This window comes from Engystomops pustulosus, chromosome 6 (genome assembly GCF_040894005.1).
Source record: "Engystomops pustulosus chromosome 6, aEngPut4.maternal, whole genome shotgun sequence".
In the NCBI taxonomy this organism is placed as follows: domain Eukaryota; kingdom Metazoa; phylum Chordata; class Amphibia; order Anura; family Leptodactylidae; genus Engystomops; species Engystomops pustulosus.
Genome location: NC_092416.1, coordinates 86,050,035 through 86,070,908, shown reverse-complemented (window position 1 = coordinate 86,070,908; position 20,874 = coordinate 86,050,035). Strand labels below are relative to the sequence as shown.

Below are 20,874 nucleotides of genomic sequence, written 5' to 3'. Positions count from 1 at the left end.
CTGTTTTTTCGAATCTGTCGTGTTGTCTGAAGGCCATGCCCCTGATTTATGTCGGGTGAAAGCCGCCGCGATTGTGCCAAAATCCGATTGCGTGCGCCAAAATCCCAGTGGAATTCAGCGTAAAACGGAAAAATTGGGGAAGCCCGACGAAAGTGCGGCCGCGGAGCCATAGTGAATGAGCCCCTATGTTGGTACTGCGTTGTCAGGGGAGTTGCACTCCCCCTTGTACAAGAGAATCTTTATGGGCATAGAATCTTACAGACTACAGGTCATTAGTAATGGAAATACGTCTGTTACATGGATGTATCCATTGGGGGACAATATGTCACTTTTTTCTGTATAAAAATGTTTTACACTTACTGAAAAATGATGTACACATTATATACCAACTCTATACCTTTTTTAGGAATATTATCATTGGGTTCAGTGAATCAATTTCTCCTGCTGTTATGAAAATATAAAAAGACATCATGTAGAATAGCAAGACAACCTTTATAAATGAGTGGTTTTGTAGGTGGTAACCGCTGATCATTTCTCCGTTTTCATCCTTTTTGATGTTGATTTGATCAATTTAGCATTTTGTTAGTACTCTCATTCCTAAAAGAAGCATGAGCCGGTTTCTACAACACATATAACTTGCTCAAGTAGTGCAGCTCATCCAGGATAGTGTCCAAATCATGGAGCAGATACTTGGAGACAGTCTAAAACCAGGAACCGTGGGTGGGTTCATGGTAGGGAAACAACCCAGTACTACCTCCTCCTTTGTTCAAGGAGAAACAGTAGTAGCAGTGCCAGAACCCTGCAAAATGACCTCCAGCAGGCCACTGATGTTCACACGTCTGCTGAAACTGAAACAAACGGCCTCCATAAGGGTGGTATGAGGGCCTGACATCCACAAGTCGGTGATGTGCTTACAGCCAAACTCCATGCAGGGTGATTAATACAGATCTGAGAGGAGTTCCATCAGGAGAACATCTACCGCCTCATCAGGAGCATGCCCAGGCATTGTAGAGAGGTCCTATATTAACGTGGAGACCAAACACACTACTGAGCCTCATTTCCTGCCTGAAGTTCAATATATACTCACCGGCCACTTTATTAGGTACAACTGTCCAACTGCTCGTTAACATTTAATTTCTAATCAGCCAATCACATGGCGGCAACTCAGTGCATTTAGGCATGTAGACATGGTCAAGACAATCTCCTGCAGTTCAAACCGAGCATCAGTATGGGGAAGAAAGGTGATTTGAGTGCCTTTGAACGTGGCATGGTTGTTGGTGCCAGAAGGGCTGGTCTGAGTATTTCAGAAACTGCTGATCTACTGGGATTTTCACGCACAACCATCTCTAGGGTTTACAGAGAATGGTCCGAAAAAGAAAAAAACATCCAGTGAGCGGCAGTTCTGTGGGCGGAAATGCCTTGTTGATGCCAGAGGTCAGAGGAGAATGGGCAGACTGGTTCGAGCTGATAGAAAGGCAACAGTGACTCAAATTGCCACCCGTTACAACCAAGGTAGGCAGAAGAGCATCTCTGAACGCACAGTACGTCGAACTTTGAGGCAGATGGGCTACAGCAGCAGAAGACCATACCGGGTGCCACTCCTTTCAGCTAAGAACAGGAAACTGAGGCTACAATTTCCATCAGCTCATCGAAAAAACGTTGCCTGGTCTGATGAGTCTCGATTTCTGCTGCGACATTCGGATGGTAGGGTCAGAATTTGGCGTCAACAACATGAAAGCATGGATCCATCCTGCCTTGTATCAACGGTTCAGGCTGGTGGTGGTGGTGTCATGGTGTGGGGAATATTTTCTTGGCACTCTTTGGGCCCCTTGGTACCAATTGAGCATCGTTGCAACGCCACAGCCTACCTGAGTATTGTTGCTGACCATGTCCATCCCTTTATGACCACAATGTACCCAACATCTGATGGCTACTTTCAGCAGGATAATGCGCCATGTCATAAAGCTCGAATCATCTCAGACTGGTTTCTTGAACATGACAATGAGTTCACTGTACTCAAATGGCCTCCACAGTCACCAGATATCTATCCAATAGAGCATCTTTGGGATGTGGTGGAACGGGAGATTCGCATCATGGATGTGCAGCCGACAAATCTGCGGCAACTGTGTGATGCCGTCATGCATATTGCATTCACTCATTGAGTTTAAAAAGGTGGTATTTTAGTGTTTCCTTTATTTTTTTGTAGCAGTGTATAACAAGTGCAGGTAATTCTCAACTTAAAGGGGGTTTCCCACAAAGGCAAGTTAGGCCCTATCCATGGGATAGGGCCAAACTTGCTGATCAGTAGGGGTCTCAGTGCTCGGTTGGTCGGTCGTACCCCTCGTTTTCACGATCTGCGGGGGTCTCAGCACTTAGACCCCCACTGATCAGCAAGTTAGGCCTGTGGATAGGGCCTAACTTGTCTTTGTGGGAAAATCCCTTTAAGGACACCCGACTTAGAGACGACTCCTAGTTATAGACAGATGTCTCTGCCCACTGTGGCCTCTGGTGAAGCTCTCTGGAGGCTTTTCTTTAGTCCCAGGCTGCAATGATGAGCTGTAAGGTGTTTTTAATGAAGTTTTATTGATAATTCTTGGACCCTTGACAGCACAAAATAATTTTGTCTCGAGTTAAAATTATAAAATAGATCAGTTCCTACCTAAAGCACCCAACATGTAGGTAACCCGGGGAATACCCACATGCTCTTTTCTTTCAGGCCAGAAAATAGTTTGGCTGTTGACTTGCTAATCTGGTAATAAACATGTATGGCTTGTATAGTCATTCTAAACTATCTTATGCAGAGTTTAATTGAGAGATCTTTAAAGGAAATCTACCATCAAAATCCATTATGATAAACCACTTACTCATACATAAAGGCACTGTGATTGTTGTGATCTTCTTATATTTGTTATCCATGGACTCCTTCCTTCTAAATTAACTTTTAAAATAATGCTAACATGCCCTGAGGGGCCCTGGTAATGCATCCCTGGTTTGTGAAGCTTGATTTTGATTGTAGACTTCCATTAAACATTTCACATATACAGCTAGTGACAGGACAGCAATAGAGCCCTATTAACTAACTGACACCCTTCTTTTAGCTAAAAATTTGTTTACATCCACATAAATCAAATTTATGTTATACTAGCTGTAGATCCCGGTGTTGCCCAGGATAGTAAATAACTGCTCTTAGCTATAACAAAATAGAATTGTGTAACAGAAAAATATTATATATCTTTCTATGTATCTATCTCACTCACTCTCTCTGCCTGTCTCTCACTCACATTCACTGGCTGTCTCTCTGTCACTCACTCACACTCCCTGCCTGTCTCACTGGCATTCACTCTCCCCACCTGTCTTTCTGACACTCATTCTCCCCGTCTGTCTCTCTGTCATTCACTCTCCTTATCTGTCTCTGTTACTCTCACTCAAACTCACTGGCTGTCTCTCTGTCACTCACTCTACCTGTCTGTCTCTCTGTCACTCACTCTCCCTGTCTGTCTCTCTGTCACCTACTCTCTCCGTCTGTCTCTATGTCACTCACTCTCCCTGTATGTATCTATGTGATTCACTCTCCTTGTCTGGCTCTCTGTCAATAACTCTCCCTTTCTGTCTCTATGTCACTCATTCTCCCTGTCTGTCTCTCTGTTACTAACTCTCCCCGTCTGTCTCTATCAATATCCATCTTACTTCACAAATAAGCTGTATTATTATGGCTTCTAGTATATGGTGATTATCATATTACCTCACATATTACTTCACATCTTACCTCACACCTAAGCTGTGTTATACATATTAATGACCTATGGCAGAACAGCAACCAATCACGGTTCAGCTTCCAACTGCCACAGCAGCAGTAGCAGACAATGGCTCCTGTATATGGTGGTTAATAAGTGGATTTTGGAAAGCGCAGGGTAAAAATTTCAATTCAAAACCTAGTCTATGATGTTCCCTGAGTCACAGAGAGCAGCTGTGCAAAATTTGGTGACTGTAAATCTGACAGTGCAGATTTCTTTAGCAGGCATACATACATACGCTTTATATATTAGATAATCAGAGAGGGCATGTCCTGCTTGGCCGCCTATTCTACTCCTCCCCATGTCCTATACCTCTTCTCAACATGTCATGTGACCAGGGTGACATCATCAAAGGTCCTTTAGTCTCCTAACATTAACAAACTGTGCACCCAGGGGCATAACTTGAGGGGGTGCAGAGGGTGCGGTCGCAACTGGGCCCAAGAGGCTTTGGGGGCCCATAAGGTCTCACTTTACCTTATGAGAAGATTAGTACTATAAAACATACTTTATAGTTGGGGCCCTGGCACAAACTTTGTACTGGGGCCCATCAGCTTCAAGTTACGCCACTTTGTGCACCATGCATATATTTGATCACTTGAAATCATAGAAGCTTACATGGACTTCTACTCCTACCCATTCTTCATGGAATTCTGCTTATCCCCATCCTCCATGGAGGCTCCTGTGATTTCATGTGATCAGATCTATACATGAGGTAGATGTTGCATATGTAATAGGACCTTAGATGATGTTATCCTAGTCACTTGAGTTTAAGTGCCCAATGATGTAACAGCTCTCCATACAGCAGAATATCATATCTTGTCAATCAGGAACAAGGAGGAAGTGCAATGCAAGTAAATATTACTTTGCAGGACTTAAAGTGATGGACTCACTTCAGGTAAGTTGCATATAAGTTTACAAACATATTTTTGTAACATTGGCATTGAAGCCATGGAAATGAACCATTTAGATATAAAGCCAATGCTTTTTAAAAATAGGGCCACCTTTACTTACCCGGTCCTGAGCGTTCCCCGATCCAGAGTGTCCGACGCTCATGCACTCTGTCGCAATTCACTTGCATCTTGCGCCCGATATCCTGCATGCTCAGGTCCATTGGAGTTCACCATTTTCTTCCCGGTGCATATAAGTGCTTGTCTTGCAACACAATTTTAAAGATAAATCCTGCGCTCACTCCGAATCAGTCGGATTGTCCGACGGCCCGCTCCCCGATTTCTGTTGCATGAAAGCCGGCGCCGATGCGCCAAAATCCGATCTCGGGCTACAAAATCCCCTTTTAAATCCCTGTCCCAGGGGCGTGATCCCTGAAAATGTCAGAAAACCTGGCGGAAATGCGGCTGCGGGACCCCTGGTAAATAAGCTTCATAGTCTTTACTTTGGGTGGATTAATTTGCATGAGAGGTTCTCTTTAAGAAATATGTATTAAAAATTGCAAAAGTGGAAGTAAGAGCAAATAATAATTTTTTTTGATACAGATCACAGAATGATGGACACGACATACGTCAGCAAAAATTGGAGATGCAGGTAAAATCTGATAAGTATGTTTGCATGCTTAGATTAGTGTTAGTTCTTGCAGGCACTCCAGAAAAAATGGATCCATCCTTAGGTTATATAGACCTAGTATCTTAAAAATGTTCAAAATAATTAGCTTCCTTGCTGTTGGCTCATGATGAACTTTATGGGTACTTTTATTGATATAGTTTTTAATTAACCCCTAGGCGCACCAGGACGTTATAGTACGTCCCCGGGGCTAGATGCTTAGCGCACGGGGACGTTCTATAACGTCCTGCTTCTGGCACCGGCTCATGAACGGAGCCGGTACCAGAAGCAGCGGCTGTCAGCTGTCTAGTACAGCTGACAGCCTGCGCTAACACCCGCGATCGGAGCCGGCTCCGATCGCGGGTGTTAACCCCTTACACGCCGCGGTCAAACATGACCGCGGCGTGTAAGTGTGTTTGAGCTGTGGATCGGATCCCCCGTGCCGCTTACCGGGGGATCCGATCCACTTCTGGGCAGCTCCGAGGACTGGCATGTGCCCCGGAGCTGCCCAGTCTCCATGGCAGCCAGACCCCTTCCGGGTCTGGCTGTAAACTGTCTGAGCATGCGCAAGCTTGCTCAGACAGTTTACACTGCTCTACAATAAAATAGTATTGTAGAGCAGTGTATTGAACTTAAACCAGTGATCAGAGCATCACTGGTTCAAGTTCAAGTATGTATAAGTAAAAATATGCAAAAACACTTAACACTACACATTATAATAAATAAAAAATAAATACATAAAAATATAAGCCCCTAAAATGTCACTTTCCCATAAAAAAAACTTAATAAAGTATAAAAAACATAAAAACACAAAAAAACCCTGCATATTTGGTATTGCCGCGTCCGTAACAATCTGCATAATAAAACAGAATTGTTACTGGACCTGCACGGTAAACGCCGGAGGAAAAAAACGCAAAAAACATTCCGGAAAAAGATAATTTTTAATTAATACCCTATAAAAAATGCTCTAAAAAGTGATTTAAAAAATGTTATGCACTCCAAAATAAGCCCACTAAAAAGAACAACTGTTCTCGCAAAAAAAAAGCCCCTAACAAGATTTATCTGCCAAAAAATAAAAAAGTTATGCATATAAAAAGATGGTGATGCTAAAATGAATAAGATTTTCTCCAAATTAGTTTTTATTCAGTACAATTGAATAAAATACACAAAACCCCCACATATTTGGTATCCCTGCGTCCGTAACAATCTGTATAATAAAACAGAATCGTTATTAGATCCGCAAAGTGAACCCCGTAAAAAACAACCTAAAAAAACTCTCTCTGATAAAGATGATTTTTTATTAATGCCCTTTAAAAATGCTCTAAAAAAGTGATTTTAAAAAGTTACGCAATCTAAAATAAGACCACTAAAAAGAGCTATCATTCTTGCAAAAAATAAGCCCTTAAACAGATTTGTTAGGTGAAAAATAAAAAAGTTATGCATATGAAAGACGGTGATGCTAAAATTAACAACAATTTTGCCAAATTACTTTTTATTCAGTAAAAATGGGAAAAAATAAAAAAAAATATATAAATGAAGTATTTTCATAAACGTGGCGACCCATAGAATAAAAATAATATACTATTTTCATGGTATGGTTAACGGCCAAAAAAAAAAAACACATAAAAATTTTCCTAAAAATTGATGATTTTCATTTCCTCCACCAACAAAGAGTTAATTAAATCTCACCAATTAGCTATAGATGCCCCAAAATTATGTATTAGAAAAGTGCATCTCATGTGGCAAAAGAAATAAGCCCCTATAGGTCCTCAATAAAAAAAAGAAAAAAATTATAGCCTGTACAATGTGACATAGCAAATCTGATCTGGATGGCGCCTCCTTCCTTTCTATGCCCGGCCGTGCGCCCATACAGCAGGTTACCACCACATATAGGATATCGGTGTACTCGGGAGAAATTGGGTATCAAACTTTGTGGAGCCTTTTTTCATTTTATCCATTGTAAATGTTTAATTTTCCACCCAAAATGAGTGTATTGTGAAAAAATATTACAATTTGCAGACTCCACCTCCATTTTGTTTTAACCCCTATAAAACACGTAAAGGGTTAACAAACTTCTTAAAAGTGGTTTTTCATACGTTGAGGGGTGTAGTTTCCACAATGGGGTAATTTACGAGTCTCGCTATTATTTAGGCCTCTCAGTGTCAATTAGAAACTGAGCAGGTCCATCTAAATACGGGTTTTGGCGATTTTACAAAAAATGTGAAAAATGGCACCCAAATTCTGAGCCTCATAACATTCTAGTAAAATATGTGGAATCTGAAAATCCCATGCCAACATAAAGCAGACATTTGGGAAATGTAAGTTATGAATTTATTTGGGTGCTATGACTTTCTGAATCAAAAGTAGAGAATTTAGAACGTTGAAAATAAAGAATTTTTCAAAATTTTTGCCAAATTTTGTTTTTTTTCATAACTAAACGCAAAAGATTTCATCCAAATTTTTAAACTAATTTAAAGTACAATGTGTCACGAGAAAACATTCTCAAAATCCCCTGGATATCTCACAGCGTTCCCACGCTATAACCACTTATAGTGACACAGGCCAGATTTGAAAAATGGGGCCGCGTCCTTTAGGCCAAAAGATGCTGTGTCCCGTAGGGGTTATGGCTAATCGTTTAGCCTTGGTTTGAGCTGTTTTTGGTAAAAATATTTATAGCCTATGTGTATCGAGGATTACAAGGGCAGAGTCCAAAGTTACTTTGAGAATGTTTAGTGAAACGGTACAATAAAGATGCAGACAGAGAGATTTTTTTAAGCCATATAAGGATTGCCCAGCAATAGCAGATTAAAGGGAGTCAGATTTTTTGTTTGTTTTTTTCAAACGGTGGAAATATCATAAAATATCTAAAGATCTGATAATCAAAAGCAGCTCAAGTGTCAAGGTTTCAGGGTTTGTTCACTTGGAAGCAGAAATGACATCCCATCTACCAAGGGCGTAACTACAGTGGTAGCAGCTATACCAGCCGCCGTGGGGCCCGCAGTGTAAGGTGCTCATCCGTCTCAACACCAAGGAATGGAGGATGGGCACCGTATATAGGTATATATAGGTATGTCTGTGTATATGAGTGTAGTATGTATAGTTTTAAGCGTCAAGTGGGCCCCATTCAGAAGTCTGCTATGGGGCCCGCCTCTCATAGTTACGACCCTGCCATTTCTCCAAGTGATAAATGCCAATTATGCAGCCATTGACTTTTACAAGGTAGACAGGAAGTTGTTGCGAGAAGGTAAACAAAGATTTGAATGACCACCGCATCAGCGGCACTATAGTAGCATGGCGTATAAAAAGGTGATTATTGTCTTTGTTACTTTGCAAATTTTCTTCTCTGGCTTATTATTTTTAGAATATTGGATATTGCTTTTGCTATCAATTTTGTACAATCTAAAAATATTATAATCATATCAAGAAAGTTAACATGCGTTTTTTGTTACAAGCGAAATATTCATGAGAAGAAACAGAGGAGGAAGCGCATGGATCCTTTGATGCTTCAAGCCAATCCAGATATGAAAATAAAGCCACGGAGGTCTCCAAAGCCTGAGGAACAAGCACTAATGGTGGAGTCATGCACTGTGTCCAGCATATATACAGGTATGAGAAAGAAAATACACAATTTATTGGCATTAGCTAAATTGTCGCACTTATTGGTTCAATCTAAAGTTGGTGGCCACCCATGTCAGAATTCTATTATACATTTTTCTCTTGGGCTTTTAGCCTCAGCTATCTTTTATATTGTTTTTTGTGTAGACAAAATAAAACTGCAATAAAACATCAATACATGTACCTATTGAGGAAGAAAACCAGATATAAGTACAGGCGGTCCCCTACTTAAGGACACCCGACTTACAGACGACCCCTATTTCCCCCTGTGGTAAAGCTCTCTAAATGCTTTACTATAGTCCTAGATTGCAATTCTCAGCTGTAAGGTGTCTGTAATGAACCTTTATTGATAATCCTTGGTCCCATTACAGAAAAAAAATTTGAAACTCCAATTGTCACTGGGAGAAAAAAAAAATGTGTCTGGAACTACAATTATAAATTATACAGTTTCGACTTACATACAAATTCAATTTAAGAACAGACCTATGGAACCTATCTTGTACATAACCCGGGGACTGCCTGTAAAATACAAATGATGAAGTATGCATGAAAGTATTGGTGTTATAAAGTAGATGGCGTAAACTAATCTGCATTTTTTTTAATATATTTTTTTTAATTTTATCACCAAAAATGTTTAGGTATCACCAATCCTGCCCTATCAGAGGGAACTAATGCAAGTCCCTACCACACTCCTAAGATCTGCTCAAATAATATGAAGACTGCTTCCAAGACAGAGAAGAAAGAAATGGAATGTGATAGAGGTATGCTGGACCTGGGCAATACATCTTATTTGTTTTAATAATCTCCAGGTGGTTTATAATATTCGGTCCCATTGAAGTCACCATGCAAATTATTTCCACTACGGGTTTTTGTATTAATCCCATTTGTATGAATCCCTGCAGTGAAGTCATAAAAATTTTTGCCGTGAATAACCTGCATCACTTATGACTGGTTTGTCCCCGGCCTCAATAGGTTAACCATGCCAAATTCTTCACCCAAATTTTGAATGTGGTTGGCATGAATGTGCAAAACATATTTGCACAAATTCGCCCAAAATGTTGTAGATGTCCTATTTTGAACCTGGAATTCTGGAGAGTGATGGTTAATTGTTGTCAATTGCTTCTAGTAGAAATTTCTGATGATGATTTGGAAGAGACCATACTGGAAGACACCAGGCCCCTAACTAGTAAAAAAGAACAAGTACAAGCAAAACCAAAGCAGAAAACTAAGACAAAGACAGGTGTGTATCATAATCCACTACATAACCCTTTAAAATCCTAGGTGTATGGTAATGTGAATTTTATGTATAAGTTATGTCTCAGGAACCAGGATTAGTGGAGCCACTGGACCACCGCAGAAGATGACTTAAACCGACACCTGGGAGCAGAGTCTAAGTTGCACCTGGTTTTCACCAGAGACTGCCGCATAGTGAGTTGGCATAGTACCACCAGGTTGCTACACAGACGTGACTTTCTTCGCAGTGGTGGCCAAGAGAATCACAAGGCAGGCACTGAGTCGAGATCAGGCAGAAGGTCAGGACAGGGAGCACGGGATCAAAGTTGGGGACATAGCAGAAGGTCAGGGCTGGCAGTGTCACGGGTGCTCCCGCGATCCATGTTGCGGATCGCGGGTACACCCATGCTCTGCTGCCGCGGTCCCGCTCCCCCAGCCCTCACTTACCTCTCCTGGCTCCTGTCTGTGCTCCAGCTCCCGGTGTGTAGGCCGCAGGCCTCCTTGCCTGCAGTCGCACGCTCTCACCACTAGAGGGCGCGTGCGCGGACTTCTCAAGCCTTAAAGGGCCAGCGTCCTCCTGATTGGCTCCTGCTAATCGGCTCGCCCTTATAATCCGGCACCTCCCTTCACTCCCTGCCGGATCTTCTCCTAGGATTCCCTATGGTTTCCAAGCCAGGCTTCCCTAAGCCATTCCTGTGAAGAGAAAGCCCTTTAGCGTTTCCAGACGCTTTCCTGTTTTTCCTTTGTGTCTCCAGCGTTCCCATACGCTTCCTGCTGTGCCTTCCAGGGTTCCAGTCCAGCTGTGTCTGCAGTCCGTGCCAGCGTTACCAGTGTTCCTCAGTGTTGCTGCTGTCATTCCAGGCTTGGACTGTTTCCTGCACTTCCCTGTACCTTGGCTGCCACCGCAGGCCTCACACCATCTCCCGCGGTGGTCCAGAGGGTCCACTGGTCCACAGACTCCTCCCTCCGGACTCTTCCCATAGAGACTTTTAGTTCTGTTGTCTGTGTGACCCGTTACAGTAAGATCCGGCCATGGACCCCGCCAAGGCCATGGATCCCATCAAGGACATGGACTGTTCTAATGACTCAGACCAATTGCTGGCAGAGGTCCTCACCCAGCAGTCCCAACTGATTTTTTCTTGGAGAAAGGATCTGAGCGGGGTTACCACCCTGCTCCGACAGCTGCTAGACTCCCGGATACCGCAGACTCTTCTTCCGCAGCTTCCCAGTGCTGCTCCGGCTTTCCAAGAGCCACTCCAGCCTGCCTCCATGCCTCTGCAGCTGTTTGATTGCCAGCAACCTCAAGTTCGGCTTCCATGTCGGCCTCGCTTGGCTCCGGTGTTCCAAAAGCCACCCGCCGTGCTTCCTCAGCTTCCAAGCTCTCCACCGGCCTTCCCAGAGGTCGCTCCAGTGTCTCCACCGGCCTTCCCAGAGGTCGCTCCAGTGTCTCCACCGGCCTTCCCAGAGGTCGCTCCAGTGTCTCCACCGGCCTTCCCAGAGGTCGCTCCAGTGTCTCCACCGGCCTTCCCAGAGGTCGCTCCAGTGTCTCCACCGGCCTTCCCAGAGGTCGCTCCAGTGTCTCCACCGGCCTTCCCAGAGGTCGCTCCAGTGTCTCCACCGGCCTTCCCAGAGGTCGCTCCAGTGTCTCCACCGGCTTTCCCAGAGGTCGCTCCAGTGTCTCCACCGGCCTTCCCAGTGACCTCTCCAGATTCTCCGGCTTTCCTAGAAGCTATTCCGGCCTCCGGCTTCCAAGAGCCGCTCCAGCCTCCGCAGCTTCCTAAAGCTATTCCAGCTTTCCAAGAGCCGCTCCTGCCTCCGCAGCTTCCCAGTGCTGCTCCGGCCTCCGAAGAGCCACTTCAGCCTCTGGTTGTACTGCTTGCAGAGGAGTCTATGCAAGTTTGTCCTGTTTCTGCTTTTCTCCTTAGGTGTCCCGTCACCGAGATGAATTGGAGGAGGCGAAAGAAGAGGCTGAAGAAGAAGAGAAGAGGGGCCCTAAAGGGGGGGGTACTGTCACGGGTGCTCCCGCGATCCATGTTGCGGATCGCGGGTACACCCATGCTCTGCTGCCGCGGTCCCGCTCCCCCAGCCCTCACTTACCTCTCCTGGCTCCTGTCTGTGCTCCAGCTCCCGGTGTGTAGGCCGCAGGCCTCCTTGCCTGCAGTCGCACGCTCTCACCACTAGAGGGCGCGTGCGCGGACTTCTCAAGCCTTAAAGGGCCAGCGTCCTCCTGATTGGCTCCTGCTAATCGGCTCGCCCTTATAATCCGGCACCTCCCTTCACTCCCTGCCGGATCTTCTCCTAGGATTCCCTATGGTTTCCAAGCCAGGCTTCCCTAAGCCATTCCTGTGAAGAGAAAGCCCTTTAGCGTTTCCAGACGCTTTCCTGTTTTTCCTTTGTGTCTCCAGCGTTCCCATACGCTTCCTGCTGTGCCTTCCAGGGTTCCAGTCCAGCTGTGTCTGCAGTCCGTGCCAGCGTTACCAGTGTTCCTCAGTGTTGCTGCTGTCATTCCAGGCTTGGACTGTTTCCTGCACTTCCCTGTACCTTGGCTGCCACCGCAGGCCTCACACCATCTCCCGCGGTGGTCCAGAGGGTCCACTGGTCCACAGACTCCTCCCTCCGGACTCTTCCCATAGAGACTTTTAGTTCTGTTGTCTGTGTGACCCGTTACAGGCAGCAATGGAGCAAAGACAGGAATGGAGCCGAGGTCACAACAAAAAATCACTATAAAGGGCATAAGTGAAGAGGCTGGCTCTTTATTAAGTTACCAGGTGGACAGTGCCAATTAGTGGGGGGCTGGCCCTTTAAATCTCTGACAGCCTGCGTGTGCATGCCCTAAGAGGCGGGGACGTGCTCACTGGAGCGAGGAGACATCATTGAAGTGCAGCAAGGTAAGAGGATCTGCTGAGCTCCGGGGGGCACAGAGAGTGCACCTGCGACTCGGAACATGGGTCGCAGGGGGCACCCGTCACAGTACCCCCTTTCTGCCTCCCCCTCTTCTTGGTCTGGAGGAACCTCTGCAACAGACCACGGTCCATGATGTTGTCTTCGGGTTCACAAGACCTCTCCTCCGGCCCAAACCCCCTCCCGTTGACAAGAAAGAACAGCTTCCCTCTAACAGACTTCATATCAAGGACCTCTTCTACTTCATAGATGTCGGAGGAATCGATCTCAGGAGCAGGCTTCAGAAGAGAGACGTGGAATGAGTTCGGGATGGAGACAGAGCCTATAAAGGTTGATGCGCTTTAGCACCTCAAATGGACCCAGGAAATGTGGGCCAAGCTTGTAGCTGGGGATCTTCAGCCGGACATACCTGGAGGACAGCCATACTTTCTCCCCAGGAGCAAAGGTCGGAGGGGACCTGCGTCTTTTGTCGGCCTGGGTCTTGGTTAGAGCAGACGCCCGGAGCAAGGAGAGTCGAGGTTGCTCCCAGATAGACTTCAGATCCTGGGTCAACTCTTCCATGGCAGAAACATCTGGAGGCACAGAAAGAGGAAGGCGTGGGTGCTGTCCACAGACAATAAAGAAGGGAGCAGAGCCAGCAGATTCCAAGGAATTGCACACTGCACACGGCCTGTCGGACAGAGACAAAATTACGGAGACAGCAGCCCAGGGTCTGGTTAACTCTCTCCACTTGTCCATTTGACTGTGGATGGTATGCAGAAGAGAAGTCCAGTTTTACTTGAAGTTGACCGTACAGAGCATGCCAGAACCTGGAAACAAACTGAACTCCACGGTCTGAGACAATGGGGGTCATTTACTAAGGGGCGAATTAATGTTTTCCCTACCTTAGTGAATCCCAGCCGGACCCGAATCCACCTCAGAGAATGCACCACTGGATCGCGAACGGACCGGGTAAGTAAATCTGCCCCATTGTGCTGAGGAAGCCCATGATGCCGTAAGATGTGGAGTAAGAACAGGCAGGAAAGACGTGAAGCTGATGGCAGACGTGGCAGAGGCACAAAGTGTGATATCTTGGAGAACCGGTCTGTTACCACCCAGATGATGGTATTACCAGAGGAATACGGAAGATCTGTGATAAAGTCCATAGCCATGTGTGTCCACAGGCAACTGGGTATTGGTAATGGCAGGAGTAGACAATCTGGTTTGAGATGATTTGACTTGTTTCGGGCACAGAAGTGCAGGAACCCACCAAATCCTGTACATCCTTGAACAAATCTTGCCACCAGTAGAAACGGGAAATGAGAGTGACAGAGCATTACACCCCAGGGTGCCTACCCACACAAGAGCAATGGTCCCAAGATAAAATCTTCTTCCGAAGAGCAGGTCGGACGTAGGTCTTGCCAGGAGGAAGCTGCCGAAGGTCCACTAGAGCGGCAACAACCAGTTGATCAGGAGGAATGACATGCTGAGAAGCCGGTTCTTCCCAAATAAAATCACAGGTACGAAAGGGCATCAGCCTTGATGTTGTTTTATGCTGGACCAATGTGAATCAGGAAGTTGAAGCGAGAAAAGAACAGGGACCAGTGAGCTTGTCGTGGGTTGAGGTGCTGAGCAGTCTGGAGATATAGGAGGTTCTTGTGATCTCTTGTTCTTGTGATCTCTCCGCAGCAGAGATTGTCTTAGAGAAGAACCCACAGGTGAGAGTTCGGCTTTTGGGCCCTTTCTGGGTTTGCAGCGATCCAGCTCCCACAGAGGAGGCATCAAGCTCCAGCGGGAATGGGTTCTCTGTATCAGGCCGTGTGAGAACAGGAGCAGAGGCAAAGGTGAACTTCAGCTTGGAGAAAGCCTCTTCTGCCCTGGAGGCCAGAGTTTAGGATTAGCATCTTATTTTGTGAATGCCGCAATGGGAGAGACAAGAGAGGAGAAATGTGGTATAAATTGCCGGTAATAATAAGCGGAGCCCAGGAATCTCTGTGTAGCATGAAGTCCTACTGGGCAAGGCCATTGAAGCACTGCAGGATCCATCTGTAGACCCCTGTCGGAGATGATAAATCAAAGGAACGGAAGACTCTTCTGGTGGAACTAGCACTTCTCGAGTCAGGAATGGAGGCGAGGTCACAACAGGAAATCACCATAAACACAAGGGACATCAGGAGCAAGGTTTCTTTAAGGCACAAGGCATGAAGATCTGGGGACCCAAAAGGGAAGAGGCTGGCTATTTATTAAGCCACTAGGTGGCCAGCGCCAATTAGCTGTGCACAGGCCCTTTAAATCTCAGACAACCGACGCGCCCAAGGAGGCGGGGACGCGCGTGCCAGGTAGAGGAGACCGTCGCTGGAGCGTGGCAAGGTAAGAGGAGCCACTGAGCTCCGGGGGCACAGAGAGGCACACAGGTAGGCCTGTGACCCATAGGTCGCTGGGGCACTCGTAACATTATGTACTTGCTGTATATCCATAACACAACTTATAATACAAATTATTTCCAGAGTTATTTCCCAACTCTGTTGATTTCCCCATAATTGTTCAGTAACTTTAGTTGTTAATATTTAATGATTCTAGTTTACACATTGGTGTAAAAAACCTTCCATGCCACTTTCTAGAATTTGTCAATGGGCAAATTGTGCAAGAAAAGTTATTTGAAGCTTTCCAAAGCATAATTTCCTTCTGTATATTATGTTTAGCCAGAATATATGTTTCTTATATTGACAGTTTGCAGGCAGATAAAATATAGTGTTTGGTTGTTTAGTTTTAGTAAACATAGTGTAAGCAGTTTAGAATCACTGGGCCACATTTACTTACCTGGTCCTGTGGAGATCACGAAAGTGCATTGTCCATGTATAATGCACTCTGCCACGATTCACTAAGATCGTGCGCCCAATTACAGCACAAACCCCTGTTAAAACTGTGCAAATCGTGAAAACCGTGAACAGTCCGACGAAAGTACGATCCGCAACCCTTAGTAAATAAGCCCCACAGTCTTAAAATTCCCCCAGTCAGCGGTCCTGCGATTCTGTTCACAAAGAGGCACTTACAAATTGGGATTCATTTGGTTTCTCTCCGACAGAAAACGGGGGGAGAATCCATAATAAATTTCCCCCAATTTGTCAATTTTTGGACATGTTGGGGCTTGTTTACTAAGGGTCTGCAGATCGCATCAGGTTTTCCGACGTTTTCAGGGATCGTGCCACTGGGACAGATATTTAGCATGCGATTGTGTCACACACAATCGGATTTTACCGCAATCGCGCCGGCTTTCATGCGACGCAAATTGGGGGGACGGGCCGCCAGACAATCACAGATTCGGACAAACCATGGGATTTAACTTAAATATTCGCAAGACATGCACTTACATACACCGGGAGAAAGATGGTGAACTTCGGCGGACCTGAGCGGTTAAGCGACACATTCATGATATCGGGCTCACAATCTTATTGAATCGCGGCACTGCACTTTCGGGAACTCCTCCGGACCGGGTAAGTAAATGTGCCCCGTTGATTTATGATCCTAACTTTTTCATTTGTTTTGTAAAATATACAGTAGATAGTCATGAATTAGTTAAAGTAAATGAAAATTATCATTAAATTAAAGTTATGAAAATTACTATTCTCATCATGTGCTTTCTTTTTTTTGAGAAACATTTTTATATGAAAAGTATATCCAAATTGAGTATTTTTAATATATTTTTTTTTTTTTACTTTATCCAGGAAAACATGAAGTAAAAGAACTCAGGAAAATATCACCCAAGGTTTTAAAGAATCGTAGAGCATCAGCTTCACTCACTCATGACTGTGAGAAGGAAAACACACCCCAGAACAAAGGTAGCAACCTCACAAGAATATTTGTTGAGACCCTCAGCAGCTCCTAGTGCTAAAACAAACACAGCAGTTTTACAATGATAGCGTTATTGGAAACCTCCAATAATGCTACCTAAGACCGCTGCGGAGAGAGCGGTCCGGCGTATTCAGGAGGGGACGGTCCGAGGAGCTGCCTCTTCCCTAGACTACCCCGCTTGCTCCATAGCTTGGCGGTGACTGCAGAGTGTCATGCGTAGTCACCGCCCCTAATCCCGCCCCCTCATGAATCCGCCGGACCGCTTTGAGAACAGTCCGGCGTTTCTCTTGTACTCCGCAGTGTTTTAGATAGCGTTATCAGAGGTTTCCGATAATGCTATCATTGTAACACTGCTGCATTTGTTTTACACTTCCAAATGTCTGGATGACAGGTCCTCTTTAAAGGGATCACACATTTTTACCTAATGACAGGTTCCCAGGGCCTTTGTAATACTATTTCCCAATCTCTTTCTCTGCCCCCTTCCCACATGATGTCATAAGGCCTCTTGTAGGTCATGCTTAATATTTATGGAGCTGCCTTTCAGGTGGTGGTTTTCCTTATCCCATCCTGGAAAACGTTGCATATTTTCCCAGAATCCCCCTAGTGGAGCATCCATCCACAAGGCATACACGTCGAGCTTCATTGCCAGTCTGCGTAAGGAGAACTTTTACTTTCCTACCCTAATCACAAGCCTCTCACTCAGCCAAACCAGTTCCCTACGCTGTACTGAGGAGACCCAACCAGGTCAAAACATCGCTGTCTACAGTTGGGAGTCTGTTCCTTCTGGATTAGATATACTGGTTTGGTTTTAATCCCGCATCATGTTATAAGGTCATTCTAGATGTCAAGGGAGCTGCCTTACAAGGAGCTAAAAGAGGCATGGTTTTCCTTAACCCATCCTGGAAAACTTTGCATATTTTTCCTTCCCTCCTGCAGATGTGAGCTGATTTGCATGGAGCAAGGGGTCAGCTATTGGCTGCATGAGGGATGGGTGAGGGAGGGAGGAAGGAAGGATGGAGGAAGAAAGCTAGCAGAGCAGAGCAGAGCAGAAAACTGATAATACGTTTGCAAATGTTTGGACCCCTTTGGTCCCAGCGAATTGGGGTACCACAATTTATACAACATGTGAAGGAGGTCCATGGAGGGGAGACAAAATGTTTGCAGTATTCTCAAAGGTTAAAGTAGGGGGAGGGTTATTAAATATTACTGAAACTGAGGCAGTGTTTACCCATTCTGAAAGATAAGTAAGGTGAAGTGCTGGTTCTATGTTTCTCTCTGTGTTTAAAATTTAAAGGGGTTATCCGGGTTTAAAAAAATTCTTATGGCCGGGCTGGGGAGGGCTATTTAAACACAATAAACATGTACTTACTTCCTCCGGTGCTGCCGATGTCCCGCGCCGCGGCCGGTCTTCTCTGTGCGCCGGCTTCATTACACCGGCGCACAGGGAGCTTCCGGCCGGCCTGATGCTCCCATGCGCACCATCTCCCAGCGCTTACAACGCTGAGAGAAAGGGACGGATGGGAGGAGCCGTCCACAACGCGGACTGGAAGCTCCCTGTGCGCGGCTTCCGTGCCCCTGTAAACAAACAGGGGCACGGATGGAAGGGACCGCGGCGCCGGACATCAGCGGCGCCGGACGAGGTAAGTCCATGTTTATTATGTTTAACTAGCCCTCCCCAGCCCGGCCATAAAAATTTTTTTAAACCTGGATAACCCCTTTAATGGGGAAAGAGGTCAAAACATGTGTGACAGAGGCATATTTCTTTCAGCCCTCTTGAGGAAACATGCACACTTGGAAATGTATTGGGCATGCAGAAGAAATAGCATCTTCAGTTGTCTGCTACTTCATGGGAATGACAGGGCTGTGACCAATATATAAAGATTATGGGATACCTCATTGGTATTTTTGTGCAGGCGATGATATACAACCTCAAGATGTCATCCAAGAAATTACATCAGATAAGATGGTTGCCTTTAAGAATTCCAGCGATGAAGAAAATTCAATGAGCGTTGGGGACCGAACAGTTCCTCCTGCACCCATCAAACAACGCCATAAAAAGAAGCAACAGAAAACAGGTATATGTCAGTATATACATGTATCACTTTAACTCCCCTATTATAAGTGAGCTAGGTAAGAGGCCTAATTATAAAAGCTGTATATTAACCTGGATTGCTAAACAACAATAAAGTGTTGTAGTCCTTCTGTCCATATGAAGTCATGTTTGAAATGTTTGATTAACCTAGTTAGCTTAGGGTGGATAGGCAAGATTTTGTGTGAGCAAATATTTAAAAGACAATATAAAGCTGCTTTTTGAATCTTTGCTCCATCCAGTAACAATGTTTAATGTGAGTGGAATAAAAACATCTTTGCGGTGATATACAATGTTGTGGCAACTCTGTCTCTCTTTATAAAGACCCAGCTTTATAGAATCTCAATGGTCCATGGGAAAATCTATGCAGATTTATTCTCTTTCAAAAGGAAAAATGTCTTGCTAGTGCATCTTATTGAAGGTATATAAAAATCATCCCTACTTGAGTTTATATGTTCACTGTAAAGTCGGGATATTCATCAAAATGAACTATACATTGAAACCACTAAATGCTCTTCATTCTATTTTATAATGACCTCAGTGAAATCTAGAAAAAGACAGGATTCCAATGAAGGGGACACCAATGGGACAGAAGACAATGACTTTGATGAAGATTCAGATATCCTTAGTAGTGTTGTATATACAAGACCGATTTCATCTTCGAGTAAGGTAAATTGTGAAGATAGACCAATCCACTGTAGGAAAAACATAAGGATGTAAAAGCCAAACCTGAAGCCTAATCCTCTTCATGTTACATTAGGAAGAAGACTCTCAGATTGCTGCACCCCTTGAAATTGATGACCTGAAAGATTTTGCATTACGACCAGCGCCTCGTAGTATAATGTTTCAGTGCCGCATCACTAGGGACAAGAAGGGAGTAGATAGAGGACTCTACCCTACCTACTATCTTCATCTAGAGAGAGATGATGGGAAAAGAGTAAGTAAAGAGATAATTATTGGCTTTCTGTGCTCTTCTATCTTTGAGCTCTTAACCATAGTTATATTAGATAAAACACTTATTAACACTTATTTTTACATCTGTGTTATTTATGAGTATGATGAGCAGATGCCCTATGTTTGTATACACTATGTATAATGGATTGTGTTCCTAAACATATATTTTATTCATCACATGACTGAACACACTATTCGTAAGACTTCCCCCGTCTCCTGAATAAATTATAGCATCTACAGAATCTACAGCACCCATAATTTATTTTACTGTATATACCAAACCCCTTGAACTGTATAACCCTGCTAATTTAAATATATACCTGTTTAATTTATATACAGTTCCCCTCAGGGCCGATTCTAGCCTTTCTGCTGCCTGAGGCGAAAATGGAAATGGCGCCCCCCTCCCTTGCAACGGACCCCTGATCCCTGCTACATTCCGGTCACCAAATTTATTGACACAGATCAGTGGCATCTAGTACCTCTATTAATCTATTCCATCATACAGAGGAATTCATTACAATTTCTCCGTCCTATGGTTTATCACTGCTGTGTTAATCAACAGTTGTGTTTAGCTCCGTGCAGCACATTTACGCACTGTGCATCCAAATATACCACAGTCAATTACAGTATAATGTCCCCTGGATAATACACCCCAAACAACAAAACTGACAACACAAGTAAAACATCCTATATATCACCTAATTAAAAAATAGATAGTATATACAGCCATACCCCCTCACAGATATGTATATACATGCAAGACCACTCCCCAATTAAAGTATATACAGGCAGGCGCCCCTCATAGATAGTATATAGAGGCAGGTGCCCCTCATAAATAGTATATAGAGGCAGGCACCCCTCATAAATAGTATATACAGGCAGGATCACCACCACATATAGTAT

The 20,874-nt window shown here is 44.5% G+C and overlaps 1 protein-coding gene across 6 annotated transcripts in view; it reads left to right on the top strand.

Annotated features, from left to right (window-relative positions):
* Nucleotides 1–20,874, top strand: part of TULP2 (TUB like protein 2) — a 49,985-nt gene that overhangs the window by 14,562 nt on the left and 14,549 nt on the right. For 4 of the 6 annotated variants that reach the window (XM_072110207.1, XM_072110211.1, XM_072110206.1 and 1 more), the window contains 8 exons: nt 5,285–5,333; nt 8,801–8,954; nt 9,602–9,724; nt 10,090–10,203; nt 16,802–16,915; nt 18,842–19,003; nt 19,559–19,686; nt 19,778–19,954. In XM_072110207.1, the coding sequence (XP_071966308.1) occupies nt 5,285–5,333; nt 8,801–8,954; nt 9,602–9,724; nt 10,090–10,203; nt 16,802–16,915; nt 18,842–19,003; nt 19,559–19,686; nt 19,778–19,954 (1,021 nt within the window). Of the gene's footprint in view, nt 1–4,670; nt 4,690–5,284; nt 5,334–8,800; nt 8,955–9,601; nt 9,725–10,089; nt 10,204–16,801; nt 16,916–18,841; nt 19,004–19,558; nt 19,687–19,777; nt 19,955–20,874 lie in introns of those variants that run through there. The other 2 variants (XM_072110210.1, XM_072110208.1) reach the window with 2 other exon arrangements.